The sequence below is a fragment of the Melospiza melodia genome, chromosome 16 (genome assembly GCF_035770615.1).
Source record: "Melospiza melodia melodia isolate bMelMel2 chromosome 16, bMelMel2.pri, whole genome shotgun sequence".
Lineage (NCBI taxonomy): Eukaryota > Metazoa > Chordata > Aves > Passeriformes > Passerellidae > Melospiza > Melospiza melodia.
Window position 1 is genome coordinate 16,454,159 of NC_086209.1, and position 18,505 is coordinate 16,472,663.

At 38.8% G+C, this 18,505-nt stretch overlaps 1 protein-coding gene across 2 annotated transcripts in view; it reads left to right on the forward strand.

The window, feature by feature from the left end:
* Nucleotides 1-18,505, forward strand: part of LOC134425830 (connector enhancer of kinase suppressor of ras 2-like) — a 173,415-nt gene that overhangs the window by 109,255 nt on the left and 45,655 nt on the right. For both annotated transcript variants that reach the window (XM_063170815.1, XM_063170817.1), the window contains exons 9-13: nucleotides 7,084-7,230; nucleotides 11,123-11,256; nucleotides 11,807-12,012; nucleotides 15,689-15,774; nucleotides 17,904-18,158. In XM_063170815.1, the coding sequence (XP_063026885.1) occupies nucleotides 7,084-7,230; nucleotides 11,123-11,256; nucleotides 11,807-12,012; nucleotides 15,689-15,774; nucleotides 17,904-18,158 (828 nt within the window). The remainder of the gene's footprint in view (nucleotides 1-7,083; nucleotides 7,231-11,122; nucleotides 11,257-11,806; nucleotides 12,013-15,688; nucleotides 15,775-17,903; nucleotides 18,159-18,505) is intronic.

An 18,505-nucleotide genomic window follows, 5' to 3' on the forward strand; every position in this document is an offset into this window, starting at 1 on the left:
GGACTGGAATTATTCAAAGGCAACAGCTCATTAAATTTCCACATAATCAAAATTCTAATATTAGCACGACCAGCTCATAAAAAGGGGTGTAACCCATTTGAAAATAATGGCTGGGGGGGCCAGAGAGCTTGCAGATCTCTGGTGTTCCTACAGGTTTTCCAGAGATTTTATTTTGGTTATCCTAACCAAGACATTTGTTTAAGGTTGATGTTTCTGTAGCATTTTGGTACCAATATTTTGTATTATATCAAATGTAAATCCTTCAACACAATGTGTTTGGAAGAAACTGTCCTGAAGATGATTAGAAAATGTCATTTTTCCTGCCATTGCTGGAAACACTTCCCTGGGCAGAGAAAGCATGGGTCCCTTTTAGCAGATTCCAATCCCATAGCTGGCTACCAGCGCCATTAAATCTGATTTTGACTGAACTAGGCCAGTGTATTTTCTGGATAAATTCATATTCATTTAATGTGATCATCTGAGTTTTAAAACTTTCATTGATGTTCCCACAACCTGTAATAAATTGCTCCGGTAGTTAATTATTCTCATTGCTGGGGGGAAAAAAGTAATTTTATTTGTAGTCTATATTTGTCTGGCACAAGCTTCCAGTCCTTTGATCTCGATGTATTTTTATCTCTTAAATTGGAGAGCAGGTTTCTCTTTTAGGTATTTTCAGGATGCAATCAAATTAGCTCATCACTCTATTTTTTTTTTTTTAGTAAGGTGGATAATTTGAGCACTTCCAGTTTGTCATCCTAATGCATGACCCTCCTCAGCATCCTGTTTGAATTCCAGCTGCAGCACTCTGCATTTCTCACAGGAGTTATGGAGCTGTCCAGGGCAAGGCTGCACTCATGGGCAGGGCAGAACTCAAAGAGTAAAAATGAGATTGCAGAGCCTGGAGCTGCTCCAGGGCAGGGTCAGGGTGGATTTCAGGAAATGCTCTCCCTGCAGAGGGTGCTTGGGCACTGAACAGATTCCCCAGGGAACGGGCACAACTTTTCACAGTTTTACTTCATTTTTCCAAAAGCTTTTCTATGGAGTTGAGAGTTAAAAAGTGTTCAGGAGGTATTAAAGGACAGCTGCTTCCAAATTATGTAATGCAACAACTGAAAAGGGGAGAAATAAAAGCTTTTCCACGTGGAATCTGGTCTAACCAAGGAACACTCTGTAATACAATTACAAAGATCAAAGAAAAAATAATAGTACTTTAAGCAAGAAATTAATTAAAGCAGGCAATTCACCACTGGCTGTTAAGATCATTTAATCATTATCCAATTTCCTTATTTGCTTTTCTGCTTTTTCTTGCTTATAAGATTTTAATAAAACAGTGTAAGAAACTTTAAGAATAAGTTATACATTCTAAATTTCTGCCATCCTAACTCTATTTTCTCTACAATCCAACAACAGGCACCAATTCTGCCAGTGCCTTGTAGATTTTTACTTCCTTTCTCATAAAATTCTACAGAAGTACTAAAGATGCCACTGTAGCACTTCTTTGTTTGCAAAATTAACAATTACTTTTTAGGTAGTGTATTTTTTGCTGCTTAGTTGTAATAGTGGATTTTATATTGCAATTATTTTTCAGCATAAACTTATGAAAATTAAATTGTGTTAATTTTCCTTTTTAGATAGTTTTTCAGACAATGAAAATATTGGAGATCAAATAAATATTGATCCATTTACCTGACCACCTGTGCAATACTTAGTCTCCTTCTGGATAGAGAAGTGATTTGTAAACAAGGGAAAACTGAATTTCTCTGTCTTCTATTCTTTGTATTTTTATTTTTTTTGGTGAGGGTTAGGATTTGAAGGTTATTTCATAGGACAGAGAGCAATAAGAAGGCTTTTAGTAATTCCTGTTGAAAGCTCGATGTTACTCAGGAGCACCTGGAAGGACTCCAGGAGTCAGAATGTTGTAATTAATCCCAAACCAACTGAGCACCACAGAGCTGATGTGACTGAAAATGGCAAAGATGAACTTTGAATTAATCAGGAACAGGTTTCCAGGAGAAACTGAGTTTGGATACCATTGTCTTGACATTAGTAATATCTTGTCTGAAATAGCGTGTGATCTCCAGGTCGTTTACAGCTATCAAAGGTGTTCACTTAGATAGGAGCATTAAAAAAATGTAATGGGTAAAAAGGAAAATGTGTCATCTGTCTCACAGGAAGAGGAATTATTTAAGGATTTCAGTTTGGTTCACTCAGCCAGCTGGGGCTGAGACAGAATTCCTCTTTCTCCACAGACAGAGGCAATAAAGACCAGAAAGAGAAACAAATCCTCAAGGCATAAAACACTGCTGTGCCAGAGCAAGAGGCCACAGAAATATCTGTAATAAATCTGTTGTGCTACTTGTTTCTTATATTCTCTTGAAGCAGCTGCAGGTTTTAACTGAAGGAGCTGCATTTTCACACTCGAGGTTGTTCTTTGGAAGGATGGACCCTGTGATTTCAAGGGCAGAGAAGAAGGATGGGGACAGGTTTTTAGTAGGGTCTGTTGTAGAGGGGCAATGACTTTATACTGAAAGGGGGGAGATTTGGATATAAAGAAGGATTTTTTTGCAGTGAAACACAGGCACAGGGTGCCCAGAGAATCTGTGGCTGCCCCATCCCTGGAAGCGTCCAAGGCCAGCTTGGACAGGGCTCTGAGAAACCCACTTGAGAATGTCCCTGCTCCTGGCTCATTTTAAATGACCTTAAAATGTCCCTTCAAACCCCAAATATACTTTGATTCCAAGTACATGCTCAGCAGCCTAATGCCCTTTCATACTCTTCACTGTCAAATTACATGCTTGAAATTAAGTGTGTCAAGAGCCTGGCACAATGAAATCATTTCAGCACTAATTTATTTGTGTGAAGACAGTCATTGAATTAATACCCTCGGTGTCTGTTTGCTGAATTGTAAATATGAGTCCTAATGAGAGCTCATTTTAGGTGGAGGTAATTCTGTAAATGCAGAGCCAGGTCACACCATCTGTGTTTCAGCACACTCTGTGTTGGGAGATGCAAGCAGGGGGGAAAAAAAAAAGGCCAAAAGCTGTCATGAGAATTTGAACTTCTTTCCCCAAAAGATGTCCTTCTGTTTCCAAACAAAGCGCCACATGTTACTCATTCTCCAGACCCAGCCTTTCCGAAGGGCTCAGCAAAGCCTCTCTCCAGCAGTAGATCTTGCTCCTTCTTGCATTCTTGCTGTGTTTCTCCGTTGGTTAATGAAAATAACTCTGTAAGATAATGGGAGAACATTTGGTTTTAAATCATCAATTCTTGTTAGGAGCAGCTCGAATATTAATGAGAGTGAATCAGCTACAGGTGTTAATGACGAGCTTCCCCTTCAGTGACAGAAAAGTCTTATGATCTTCCAGCACATTTTTGTCTAATAATAATTTCTGATTTCCATCTTAATCAAACCAGTTCTCTTGATTAATTCCCTAATGAGGCAAAGTGAATTACTTAAAATATGAAAAGCTGATAGTCTGCTTCCTTAAAAAAAGTTGGGTTTACAACAGCTGGGGTTTTTTTTAATGCAAATATGAAGAGAGGTCAAACTTTGCAGGTTCAAGTAAATATCCAGATGGCTTTGCTTATGTATTTGAAGAGTCATGAGGGGAAACATCTGTCCTGGTTCCTGTGAGGGGTTAGTGCAGTCATGGCAGAATTACTTGTTTTCAGGTGCTTTGCAATATAGTAGGATATAAATATTTAGAAAATATTTGGCACAACTGATTTCCAGACCAAATGCCTGAAAAGGGAGTTTTAAATTCTTGTTAGTTATTGCTCTGTGTGTCCCCACCCCAGGTGATGCAGTGAGCAGAGCAGGCACAAATCCCCCAGGCAAATTCAGGTGTAACCTCCCTGCCTGCTGTGAGGGACACTCGGTATTACTGTATTTAAACTTTTATTATTCTGTATTAAAACTTTTCCATTTTTCAGAGTCCTGACAGGGTTTGGTAAAGAGTGAAGGAACTGGGGAACCCATTCTTGCCTTGTCCCCAGAAGTTTCAGGGAAAGCAGAGAAAGGAGCAGATCCCTCTGTCCCCTGTGCACACCCAGCTCCACCATCTGAGCTAATTTTTATTTTTGAATTCCTGCTATAATAAATAGGTACAATGTGTTTGGAAGCAATTGGCAGGGAGGTGAATAACTGCTCTGGAGGCTCAGACCTCTGGAATCCTCTGATAAACACCACCCTGTCCCACAGTTGAGCTGTTTTCTCAATTCCCTTTCATAGACAAATATATCATGCACTTCATGCCTCTGCAGACACCCAAAAATGCACTGATTTTTTATATTTTTTGTGTCCATCTGTAGCATTAAGAACTTTTTGTATAAATTTTTCTACAGTGAGTCATCCCCAGGCAGGTAGGCTTCCTTTTGAAAAGGGAGAAAAGCATGAGCAGAGTTGGGATTTATAACAATGTTGAAATCCCTGCTGCTGGGAGGATGCTTTCCAAATCCCATTCATGCAAATCCAGATCTTCTGAATGAGAAGGAGCAAAGTCATTATGAGGAGAGTCTAAAGGAGTTATTGGAGAACTAAAAATCACTGCTTTGCTCTTAATGAAAATGGGTTATGCCTTTCGAGTTTTTCTCAACATATTAGTTAAGGAGTCCCAGCTACAAAATTATCAGGTTTGGGTATACAAAATTACCTCAGCATTGTGGAATTTCCTGGTAAAGAAATTTATTCTTTTAGCAATTAATACTTTTGAAACTAATTTTTTAAAAGTTGCTGTATTCTTAATTTTCCACCATATAGTTTCTATGAGAAAACTAACAAATCCTTTAATGCAGACAGGAGGCCACAGGTTTCTTTTGTCGGATTTTCTTTTTCAACATTGAGGATGTAAAAACAAAAATTAATAATTGTGGCAATCTTAATCGTAAACTATGAAAATTTCAAACATCTGTCTCTGACCATTTTGAGTGAATTCTTTTGCATTCTTCTGTGTTTCTGCCATCTTTAGCATCTAAATTAGCATCCATTTTCACTTATGGAGGAAAATGAAAAGTATCACGTTGGTCTTTTATTTCTTCATTGATCTAATGTGAATTTACCTTTGCTGAAATATCTTAACCCATTTTGGAGAATTCAATTTTGACTGTATGTTCTAAAAATCTTAAAGGAGCAAAATACCTTTGTGAAGAATGCATCTTATCAGAGCTAGAAATCAGTAATTGCTTTAAAGACTGATTCTTTAGGAGTAAATGTCAAAATCTGACTCAAGGACTGGTTATCAACTCAGATTTTTAATCCACTATAATGACTTCTCTTTATTCAAAGCTATTTTTAGTAATACAATTTATAATAAGTTGTCCAAATTCCTGAGAGCATTTTATCATTGCCCAGTAGTAATGAGTGCAGACGGTGCTCTGATAGATCTTGGTATTTAATGGTTTTGTCATTAAGATTCTCATTGGAATAATTTATCCTTCACTTAATTATTTATCATTCTTTTCTAAAAGGAGCCCATGGAACTCTAAGGATTTCGGCAATCTGAAAATTACATCAATCTATAAAAATCAGAGAGAGTTCCACTTCATTTCTGTAATTGAGTAAAAGAAAAAAAATATATATGGCCCCTGTGTTTTATAAACACAGCCCAAACTGGAGGAGATTTTTGGGATGCAAGCTGCCATGCTTGCATTTGTCTGGATGTGCCCTATTTACAATTACTGCTGTTGTCTGGTTTCCTGTGGCCAGTGCATTTTTAGAAAGTTTTCAATAGAACAGCAGCATTAAATATAGAACAGAAGTTTTAAAAGCTTTTAAAAATCCTTTTTGGAGTTCCAACACATCTTGCAGTTCTGTCCCAGGGGGATGCTCACAGTGGGATCTTGGCTTTGGCCCTCTGTGGAGGCAGCTTGGAACCTGACAGTCATATCCCAAATTTTCTCCAGCCCTTAGAAACCATTTTTGTTCCAATCTCTTGGAGTTTGTTTTCTATTTTCCCTTCAGCTTTTTGTGTAATCAGATATTATCTTCCTCTAAGAGGAAGTCATTACAAACTCCACCTGATATAACAAGGGGGTGAATGCAGATGTTCTGTGCCTGAGCACCTAAATAATTTATTGTCCTGCTTTTTAATAGCAGTGGGAATTCACTCTTTGGTCAGAAGAGAAACTATGATTAAAATGTTGAACCCTGACAGGTCAAACATGGCCAGTATATAAATATTTAGTGCTTGCATGTATTGGTGCTGGTTCCGTTCTGGGATTCACTGAACCTTTCATTCTCACAGGTTCGTGTCAGGGCTGGTGCAGCTGCTTGGGAAGGTTGTGTCTGGGAATTGTATGGACACAGCATCCCAATTCCTGCAGTGCAGCTCTGTCAGATTTGTGGCAGTCACAGCATTTATGGCAGGTCTTTACCATGGCCATGAACTACTGCTCTAAAAATCTGCTCTGAGGGGGACAGAAAAGGCAGGGGAAGGAGAAAAGCCCTAAAAAGAAATTATATGGCTTTGTGTATAAATAATTCATAATAATATAATAATTCATAAATTCCTATTTAAATAATCAAATTGATTAAGATATGTCTCTAAGTATTTTTTTTCTGAGTGGCACATCCTTACAGTACCAGTGATTTCCTTTTTTATGGCTCTGTTTGCAATTTACAGTAACTTGGAGGCTCAGCTGTGCCCAGGGGCTGTACAGATAAATCAATAAATGATCATTTATCTCCAGGCAGGGGCTTGCAGCTCTCACATACATGCTGCATTTGTTGTTCCAGCACAGTCTGGCTCCCTCCTCACCACTCCCTGTTAAAACTCAGAGCTCAGACTGAAATGATTTCATGACTTTAGACCTCACCTTCTGATTTAAAATGTTCCATGATCTCACAAGTTATTGAAAGGGTGACAGTGTTCACTTCTGCCTTATTTTGTTCAGAAACATGGCTAAAGAAAAGAAAGATAAAAATCCAGCTGGAGCAGCATGATTTGAGTGCAACAGGGTTTATAAAAACTGCTTGTGTTTGCGAGGAGCAGGCTGTAATAGACCTTGCTGGTTAACAGAACATTTCCTTCACATTTCAACTTAAATGGAGAGCTTTCAAAATTCAATTATGGACTTTTTCCTTAGGTTGGCTGGCAGTTAAAGAACCTAGTAAATGCACTGTGGGAAGACCCAAATGGAGTGATTTTAACCTTGAAAAAACGTCCTCAGAATACCCTGGTTTCTGCTCCTGCCCTTCTGAAGAATGTGAGGTGGAAGCCTCTGGCCCTGCAGGTAAGTGGTGCTGCAATGTCATGGTAAATCCTTTATTCAAGAGGAAACACTGCAATTTTACCTTCCAGTGAAGGGAACAGGAGCCGTCCCAAACTCCTCTGAAGCAGAGTTCTGAGATAAACAAGTGTGGCAATGCTCAGATTGTTTTCTCCATATTTTGGTGACTCTGGGAGCCACAGGAATTCAGAAAGGAAAGAACATTTACAGAAAGTTTTATGGAGAACAAGGTTCAGAGCCTGTTCTGCCTGGCAGTGCCTCCCTGTTTCCATTATTTCACAGTCTGTCACCTACTTGTTTGTAACCAAGTGTGTCAGATCCATTAAATTCCAGGAGAATCCTGCTTCTGTTGCACACCTCTCGTGCAGGTGGATTTTTGGCAGCAGGGATGACAAAACCTCTGCTATTTTCTGTGCACTCACTCCTTGAAAACCTGCAGATGCAAAAAAATAAAAGACAATTGTGAACATCACAGCTGCTTCTTCCTACAGCAGGAAAATCTGAACTCAAAATGTCATTTTTAAAGGAAAGGCTTGCCAGTAAGTCAGTAACTATTGATGGCTGTCTTTAATGTCATTTAACATCCTGTAAGAAGTTGGTGCACTTCCATCATGTGGAAGCTTCTCAGAGCTGTTTTGTTTGGTTCATAGGACACATGAATGTGTTTCTGAATGATTTTTAAATTAATGAAACAAAACAAACCCTTCAAGCTTATCCAGGCAGATTTCCTCCCTGCCTGGCATTTTCTAAATCTTTCATTTCTCAGAGTTCCTGAATCCTGCACAGTGGCTTCACTTCAGGAGTTTGTGCAATCCTTGCAGCCCAGGAATGCTGACAGTGGGATTTAGGGCCACCTCTCCTTCTCTGTGCCTGCCCTGGGGGAGAGGAACCGGGCCCTGGGACCCCCAGAGGGGATTTTTCTGTCACAGCACTGCAGGAATAACATCCTTTGCTCTGGCAAGATGCTCATGGATCTGCTTGTGAACTTCAGATGGAGCCTCCAGGGGCAGCAAAATGGAAATTGCAATGGCACAGGGCTTCCAGAGAGATCCTCTCTTTGGATTTGTGCAGTAAAGAATCATAATTCAGGGGCAGCTCTGGATGTGAGGCTGTGGCACAGTGAGCAGTGTGTGCTGTACACTCTGCATGCATGGATTTACCAGCAAAAATGCAACTTTTGTTGTGGTAGCCAGAGAATTGAAAGTGCACCAAGCTGCTTTTGTTGAATTATCAGCAGTTCTGGTTTTGTGATGTCTCCTCTCCTGATGAGCCCCTGAGGAGCAAAGGGTGCTTGGAGTGTCTCCTTCCTGGGGTGTATTCCTTATTTATCAGAGAATAGTGGGGTGAAGCATTTAAATAAAAATATAAACCTCTTTGGAAAACAAAACCAGCCCTGCCAGTGTTATTTCTCAAGAGTAGATTCTGTTATGAGGCATGGAAAACCGGTTTTAGATCTTTTATTCTTCCTGCCCCAGAGACGAGCTCGAGCGTGAGGAGCTGGATCCGTGTCAGGGCGCAGGTTTTGGGTTTGCCTGCTTCCCGCAGCTCTCACCTGGATCTGGTGTTATTTATTATTGTCAGTAATGACTTGGAAGCAGCCTGATTAAATTTCAAGATGCCACTGAAGCCTGTGCTTCCTGGACAGCTGACACAACAGCTTGTTGCTGCTGGAAGCAGTGAGCTCACTTCCCTCTCCTGTTGGCTGCACTGCCCTCACCTTTCCATGACTTTGGCATTTTTCATACTCTAGAGCTGTGGAATTGTAGGAGAATTTCTGGCTTTGTTTGCTTGGTTGTTGTTCTGGCGGTTCTGCTGCTCATGGATTAAATGAATCCTGCAGAACAGGCTTTGGGACAGCAGAGAACACAGCTCAGACAGGAGGGTCCACAGCGAGGGACGAGCAGGACAGGGAGCGGCCACACAGCCCCAAACTGCAGGAAAACACCCCACAGAAAGGAGATTGAGAGGGAAACAGCTCAGCAAAAGTCAGACTGTCACAAAAAAGGGATAACACACATGGGTGTGCTGTATTTCATGGCATGTTCCAGCTCCTCATCCATACATGTTTCTCTGCACGTGCTGTTTTCATGGCGCACCCCATAGATCGATTCCTGTGTCCACATGTGGAGCAATTTTTCCATTCTGATTTAAAATAGAATGGAAATCATTCAATTTTCTGGAAATGAATTTTTTGCTGGTAAAAAACCCCCCAAAACAACCAAAACAAAAGCAGTACCTATTTAGGGAAGGCAAAAAGGAAATAGGGTTTAAGAAGTTGAAATCGTATTTGTTACCTCAGGTTGGTGCACAGCAGGAAGTTTTATTTAAAAGTTGTCATGTTCTCTATTGTTGCTTAAGGCACTTAAAGAGGTTATTAATATTTTTTCTGCAATAATTAAGTTGAAAATTATACCACATAGGTAATTTATGAATTATTGATGATACAGAATCTCTGAGGCCTTATAAAATTTATTACTTGGCCTTGTTGTAGTATTCTTTTGCTTTAGAGGGTTTTCCTTGATGCTGAATTACAACAGCAGAGTTTCCATTTGTCAGTTCTGTGTTCTTTTATCTTTCTGTGATATTTGTGACACCATTTTTTCCCCCTTTTGTCTCTGGCTGACATTATGTGATAGTGGAAGATCATTTGAATTTTAAACTCCCTAATTATTTTCCCACTCAGGACAAAATGTTTTTGCTTTTGTTTTTTTAATTGGCAATGGCAAATAGGCCTCTGCACCCTACAACTTCACTCAAATAAAATATAATATATATTGTATTTTTTTCTTTTTATTTGGAGAACTTTTCAAATTGGAATAATCCTTCTGTCACAACTAATTGATCCAGAACAATTACACATTTATTTTTTCGTTTATCAATAAGCATAGATAACTAGTTTAATTTTGATCCCTTTGTAGAATCACATTCTTATAAAAAAACATAATTTTTTGGTATTTAGGACTGCTTTTACTTTTTGAACTGCATAAAAAATATTTCAGTGTTTACCTCTGGAGGATAGAAAACATTTTATTTAGAAAGAGATCAGTGTTTATGCCTTTCATCCAAATTTTGAGTCACTGGCTTTTCCTTCCACCTGTAGAAAACTGGTTGTATCTATTTAAACATAACTTTTATAAATAAAAATATTCCCTATTTCTTGAGTATCAACACAGACTGAACCTTGGTTGAAAAATATTCTTTGTTTATATCTCTGTATCCTGCCTAGCATATTTGGTTATCATCCTTCTGGTCCTTGCAGACCATTGGCTTGAGCTTCTCTGTGACATCTGAATCAAACAATTGTGTTCAATGCCATGAGAAAGTTTAAAAAGTAAAAATCTTAACCTAAACAATAAATAAATATCCTTTAATTTCTATTTCTTTGCTATTTACCATAGCTTTATAGCCATGGTATTGTATCACCATGGCTGTAAAGCCAAAGGACAATGAATTCTGCTGTCTCAAAAAATCAAGATGTTCTGTCCTTGCTAACAATAAATCTTCCACTGAAACCAACACAATCATTTCATTCAGTACAAGTATTCCAGAGCTCTGTAATTAACTTCTGTATTAATGGCATTTAATACAGTCTGTCCTTTCTCCACAGATAATTGATTTTCTGCATTGATTAAAGATCATATTTTGATTGAGTCTCAGATTTTCCCTTGAGGTGGTTTTTAAATTAATTTAATGGTCGTTTATCAGTTTCTTTCATAGCTTTCTTGAAGTCTAGAGTTTCACTGGACACCTTTTTGGAAGAAACCTCAGAAATTAAAAAAATGGCTAATCCAAAAAAAGAGGTCAAAATTCCTAAAATTACACACACTGATTTTGTTGTTTCTTGTAGCACGGAAAACATTAATTTATTCTTCATGTGCCTTTTTGATTTTTGCAGCCTGTGATTCCAACCAGCCCCACGAGCAGCTCTACAACCCCAACGAGCACGATGGGCATGTCCTCAAAAATGGACAACTCTGCACTCCAGGATGTTTTCATTCTCTCCCCTATGTCAGGACTTTATGGCCCCAGGTATTTATGTCCTAAGGAATTTGAGGTTTTGAAAAATAAAATTTTACACTTTGATTTCATTAGATTTATAAAACAAAACCAAAATTAACAGACCCATCATCAAGGTAAATAATTAAGAAAATTAAGAGCTAAAAATACATTAAGCACCATATCATTGTTTTGAGTAACTTAATTTTCACTTAGTTGAGAAAATGTGGGCTTGTTCCTAAATCAAGAAAGTATTTAAAGTCTTTAAACAGTTGGTTAGATTTACTTTTATGTGTCTACTTCTATCTTATTCTTGAGTGTTTCTGCATGGGAAACTCTTGTCTGCTCATATTAAAACAATTCCTCATGTTCTCCTTCAGATCCCAGAAAATTCCTGAATGTTCATCTCACAATTAAAGTGGCACCTAATGATGGTTTTGTTAATTTACATTTGTTGAATTGCCTCTCTTATAAAGTGAAGATTTCAACTGCAAAACTTGTGATTAGTAGCATTTGGGAGAGGCAGTTGCATGCTGGAAGTTTCCCTTAAATGGTTCATTTCTCCATCATCCTCTGTTTTTAGGGATGAAATTGGAATCATGTCTTGTGACGACATCAGCAAGTTTGGAAAGCCTGGGATGAAGGGCTCAGAGTCTCCAAACTATTTCCTGGAGCACGAGAGTGGGAAATTCTACACGCTGATAGAGGGGGAAGGACACCCCGGGGGCTCCGAGTACGAGAGGAGCAGAGCCCCAGGCGTGAGGAGAAGGGAGAAAACCCCAACCCACGGTAGGCTGCCCTTGTCACCCCCCTCCTGCCTCACAAACCCTGCTCGGAACTCTGAAACACCCCCAAAATCTGCCATGCTATGCCAGACCTGCTGGCTCTGAACAATAAACAGAATTTTATTTATGAAGGAATAATTAGAAAAGTCACACACTAACATTCCTGGTCAGAAGTTATTTATACAGTTATTTTGCAGTTCATTCTGGAACGTCGAATGGTAATTAAATTCATATTATTTGAATAGCCAGCATCTTTATTTACTCCATTTCCCCTCCCAAACTCCTGAAGATTACTCCACTTGCAATGTTCTGGGCTGTTAAACTTCAGTGAAGGAACTGCCTTGTGGCGTGAAAGTGTCTGTAAGATGGAAGGCCCTCCAAAATTCAGCACTGCATTAAATGCATGAGGAGTAGCCTACAATGCACTCATTAGAGCTAGAACTGTATTTCAAAATCTTAGCATGAGGATGCCTAAATATCTAAAATGCTAATAAACAATGATTAACTCTGGTTTTCCATAGAAATCCAGTGTGTACACAAATCCCTATTGAGTGGACAGGTGTACAATCACATGTGCTTGTGTACAAGTGTATGGATCTATATTTATGGATCTATATAAAAAGTGTTGTTGAAAATTAACTGATACATTTTTTTGCTTCTCTGTTTAAACTGAACTGCTTGGTATTTAATTAATTTGAGAAAAATCCTGCAGAAACACAGCAGTGTATGGGCTGTGCATTTTCAGCTGCTTTATTTTCAAGGCAGTAGGACAGTTTTGTAAAGCTTACAAATTTCAGATAGGAGATTTCTTTTGAAAACTGGAATTATGTCTGATTTTGCAAATGGCTTTATTTCTGTACCTCAGAGAAAGCAAAGACCATGGTGTTCTCTCTGGGCAGCTGCTATCTTTTGAGATCTATATGGATATTTATTTATATATGGCAAGCCATCCAGAAGTCCTTTATTCCCCAACTCTGAGATCCTTTTTTCTCTCATTTTTAAAAAGCCCCAACAACTCCCTAAGTTTTTGTCTTTGAAATTTAGGGAAGGGAAAACCTCTGAGAAGCTCAGAGCAGTGAAGGAAAATGTGCCAGTGAAGAGCAGAGGCACTAAAATCCTAACGCAGCTCAGGGGAGAGAGAGAATCCCAGGAGAGGTTCTGGTGGAAGATCCAACAGCAGCTGGAAGGGAGCACAGTGGGGGAAAAAAAGAAAATTCCTAAAGCCCTGCAGTCCCTGATTCTGCTGCTCAGTCTGGTGTGGGGTTTGATACCAGGGGTGTTCTGAAATGCAGCTTCTCTGCCTCCTGCTCTCAGTATTTATCTTGTGTTTATCACTTACACAGAACTTCCCTCCTGCTGCTGTAATTTGCTGATTGCAGCTGGATTTCTGGCAAAAGTGGCAAGTAAAATGGACTTGATGGTGTGTGTGTATATGCACACAGAACCTTTTCAGGGGAGGAAATCTTAATAAATCTTTGTTATAGGCAGGGTATTTTTAGCAACTGCTTCAGTCATCTGCTTGATGCTTGGAAGAGCTGTGATGCTGAGGAACAGGATTCCATCTTGGGACCAGTAATGTTCACTCTTTATCTCCTTGGGAAGTGACATCATTTTAAAACAGAATTAGAATGAAAGATAAAGAGAAATCTTAACTGTGATTAAAATTGGAGCCAGATGGGTGTATTTGCCTTGCTTTCATAAATTCTTCCTGCATGGTGACTTAAAATATTGGGTTCCCTGACTGATCCCAGAAGTACACAAGATTTTTTTTTTTTGTCTATGATGGACAATTCTGATTGAGATCCAGAAGGAATTTGGTTTTGAAGTCTCTGAAGTATGCCTTTCTCTCAAATATGACTGCTACACCAGATTTTTTTTAAACTACAGATTTAATTAATCTGTTGATTACCAGACATGCAAATGAAGTTCTACTGTAGTGGAAGGTTTTGTACTGTCTGCCACTCTTGACATCCATCACCAAAGTGACAATGTGTCTTTCAGTAAAAAGACAGGATTTATGGCAGCTCCAGCAAACTGATGCTGGAACCACAGATCCATGAGCAAAGAAATGAAAACAAAACTTCTGAGGCCTTTCATGGCCAAGCAGCCACTTTCATTATTGCCTGGGCTGACACAAACTACTGCTCCAAAATTCCAGCCTTGGACCTATTAGGGTTCCAGCCATTATTAGAAATCAGTCTCCTGTGCAGGTGGATGGATACTCAGGCAGGTGATGGGTATTGAGAGCACATGCAAAATACAAGAAGATAAATAATAAATCCATTTTTCCAATGTATTTATGAAAATTAAGCTTGTTTTTAGCAACGTTGAAATGCATTTTTTGGTTTACTTAACATTATTCTCTGTTATTTTCCTGACTCTAAAATGCTCTGGTCTAAACAGCTCTTGTGGCAATGTATTTCAAACCTCTTCCATTTATGTGTTAGAGGCAAAAACATCATAAATATATTTTTTCTTTCATTTTATTCTGGTATCCTTGTACACAACAATTTTTTGCTTCTCAGAAAAATATCCAAGCTGCAATGTCAAAACAATTTATAGGTTACTTTTCATTGGGAAAGGAGTTGGAAGTGAAATAAGCAGTTTACAAAATCACTTGTTCATTTGCCTTGTGTGATTCCTGGATTTCTATTTCTGATCTCTGTTGTGCTGTGGTATCTGTGTTTGTGTATAAATCATTTCAGAGCTTGAGATCTTTCCTTTCTTTACAGAAAAACTGCTCAGTTTGGTTATGTTGATCTTCACTGGCTTTGTGCCTGTTTTCTTTTTATAAAATGTTTTATCTTGTTTCTCTATCTTTTTATATTATTGATTTTTTTAATTGAGTTTTTTTCTTAATTGATATTGTTCTTCTAAGGATTAGGAGTTGAATCCCATATTTGTAGTTGAAGGTAGTCTCAGGTGTGAGGCAGACAATGAAATGTATTTTTCCATAGGATTATTTATACACTAAATTTCAAGGTGTGCACAAAAGTGTAATCTGGGCAAATCTCAGTATCCCAAATGTCACCCCTCTGATTTTCAGGATATCTGGGGGTGCTCCTGGTTTGGTGCCCTCCCATCCCTGCTCTGTGCTCGGGTAGGGAATGGTTTGGGCACATCAGGGTCTCACTGCCCCAGCCCATGAAATCCAGGGGTTAAACCCCCAGGGCTGAATGTTCTTTGCTGGCTGCTGTCCCCAGACTGAGCCCCAGGTTTTCCTCCCGAGCCAGTGGAAATGAATGTTCCTGGGAATGAGATCCCTCATTTCTCCCCCTGGGATTTCCCAAGTCAGGCGGGTTTATGCTTCCCTGACAGATCTGTGTTATTGCATCTGTATTAATTCTCTCTCTGCTTTTCCTACAGCATTTTCACTTAAAATCTTATTCTCTCTTTATTCCCAACACCTGTTTAATGAGTGAGGAAGTTCATACAGAGCAGAGTTCTCAAATAAATTTGTAATCTGCTTTACATTTACAAGGAATTTCACCAGAGCTGGTGGTGCCTCCCTTGAGGTGGGGGAGATAAGAGGAGGCTCTGGGATGTTCCACTGATCCTGAAGGCCACAGCTCTGGGGGGTTGTGTCACACCTGGAATTTATTTAATTTACACTACTGACCCCACAGCCTCCCATTCCTAACCTTCCAAAATTCCATTGGTTTTCCTTGCCTTGTTTGCAGGAGATCTGAGGCCAGTCTCGATGCCTACTGAGTACAGCTGGATTGGGGAGCCCAAAGAACAGAACATGTACAAGAGGGGAAGCAGAGGTGAGTATTTTCTTTTTTCTCCTCTTCTCCAAGATGTTTTTCCTTTGTTGCTTAAGGAGCATCACAGGAAAAAAAATCTTTTATTTTCTTTTTTTTTTTTAATTTTTTTAAGTGTCACAGAAGATCTAAACCAGCCTGTTTAGTGTCTGTGCTTTTCTGTTTCTATTTCTGAGAATTAAAAATTTGTATTAGTGGGAGGAATTTAATTCTAGTATAAAGAAACATAAACATCAAGAGGAAAAGTACTTTGAAGGCTCAGATATGTGTTAAAAGCAATCAGTTCCAAATCTGCACAGCTCTAGAAAACAGTAAGTGATGTTGCAGATGTAAAGTAGCATCCTCTGAGAACATTTTGATCAGTATGAATTAAAATTTGGAACAGGAATCAGCAACTGTACTGTCAGTGTTTAGACCAGCAGTTCTATCACAAAAACTTCCATTGATCCCAGTGGGAATTATGAACTTTGCAAGAAAGAAAAGTGATTGCACAGGTTTTTTTTCCTTTATTTCTTCTGGCAAAAGGAAAACATATAATTCAAAAATATATTCTTCAAATATACAACCATATTTATTGTGACACTGACTGTTGAAGATTCTTGAATACCATTTTTTAGAATCTTTTAGACATGGTCTGAAAGCTGAGAAGAGTTCAACTTGACTCCTAAAAATGTGACAAAAAATGAATGATATTCTTGAAGATCAATACAGGATTTTAAACTACTTTTTTTTCAGTAAACTTTCATTCCAAGAGAAAATAAATTTCATTTAGGCACAAGCCTTTTCTGATTTATTCCAAATCTGTTGATGTGTGTTTAGCTCATATTTCACTGCTGCAGACAGCAACAGACTTGTTGCCTGGCCAGCTCCCATTTTGAAACTGTGCCCAAGTTTGCTGCACATCTTCTTAAAACCGTTATTCCAGCTTGTCAAATTCCTTGAAATTACAATCCTGGAGTCTGGAATGGTTCCAGAGGTGCTCCCTGCATGATACAAGCCAGTAATATTTTCTGTGTCTGCTCCCTTTCACCACCCATGGTGAAATGTGGGATGGAGTGCAGGGAGAGCCCTCACAATTCCCTGGACACTCCCAAGATTTTCCCAGTTTAACAGGACCCAGGGATGCCTCTGCCCAGCCAAAAATGGTTCTCTGTGCCATTCACATTCTCTGGACAAATCCTTTCACCCAGGATTTTTCTCCTGGGAAGCTGAGAGGCCACAGAGAAAAAAGAAAAACAATTCTTATCTCATTTGCTTCTCCTGTGTGGAATGTGTTTGGAGATTGTTTACCCACAGGTGATTGTTTCCTTGGACTCTGCTGTGAATTATTTTGACTCATTGGCCAATCAGGGCCAAGCTGTGTTAGGAGTCTGGAAAGAGTCAGGAGTTTTCATTATTATCTCTTTAACATTAAGTATCTTTTCTGCATTGTTCAGTATAGTATAGTATTATTTAATATAATATAGTTATAATTATAAATATTATTAATAAGTATGTAATAACTATACAATTGTATTAATATTAATAATATCGGTATTATTTATATAATGACATTACTATAAAAATAATAACATTAATATATTATTTAATATAACTAATGTAATTATTCTTATAATATTGTATTTTATTTTATTGTATTGTATCATATATCAATTATTATATATTATTATAAATTATTATATATTATATATTATATTATTAGATATTGTACTTGATATAATGATAATTACTATAATAATTATTATATTGTTATAATATAGTAATATTTATAAAATAATTACTTAGCCTTCTGAGAACATGGAATCAGATGATCATTCCTGCATTTTTATTTGAATTATTATATTATTATAATTTATTAATAATTATAAAATAATAATAATAATTATGAAATAATAAATTAGCCTTCTGAGAACATGGAGTCAGATGGTCATTCCTGCATTTTTATTTGAATTATTATATTATTATAATTTAATAATAATAATAATTATGAAATAATAAATTAGCCTTCTGAGAACATGGAGTCCGATGCACCATTCCTGCCTTTGTTGGGGCATTCCCAGCATTTACAACGGTTCTCTGCTTGTTTCCTCTTCCTAATATTTGTTTTTCCCTTCCTCCCCCTCCAACCACTGACTCTGAGAACTCGCTGCTGCGCTACCTGAGCGACGACAAGATCCTGGTGATCCAGGAGGAGCCCCTGGCGCAGAAGGACAGCAAGAGGGACACGGCCAGGAGGTCCAGGAGGAAGGGCAAGGGGCCAGGGACCCCCGGCTTCCCCATCAGCCCCTCGGTGCTGGCCTCCACCATGAGCATCAGGATGGAGCCGGGGCAGCAGGACGTGCTCGGCTTCTCGCTGGCAGAGAACAACACCGTGCCCCTCTACCACGTGAGTGCCCAGCCTGCTGAGCCTGGGAGAGCAGCCAGGGCTCTGCTGTGGGAATGATGCACAAATCCAGGTGTTCTCCTGTGGGAGGGATCCAGAAATCCAGGTGTTCTCCCGTAGGATGGATCCAGAAATTCAGGTGTTCTCCTCTAGGATGGATGCAGGCACTCAGGTGTTCTCCTCTTAGGATGGATCCAGAATTCAGGTGTTCTCCTCTAGGATGGATGCAGAAATTCAGGTGTTCTCCTCTAGGATGGATCCAGAAATTCAGGTGTTCTCCTTTTAGGATGGATCCAGAATTCAGGTGTTCTCCTCTAGGATGGATCCAGAATTCAGGTGTTCTCCTCTTA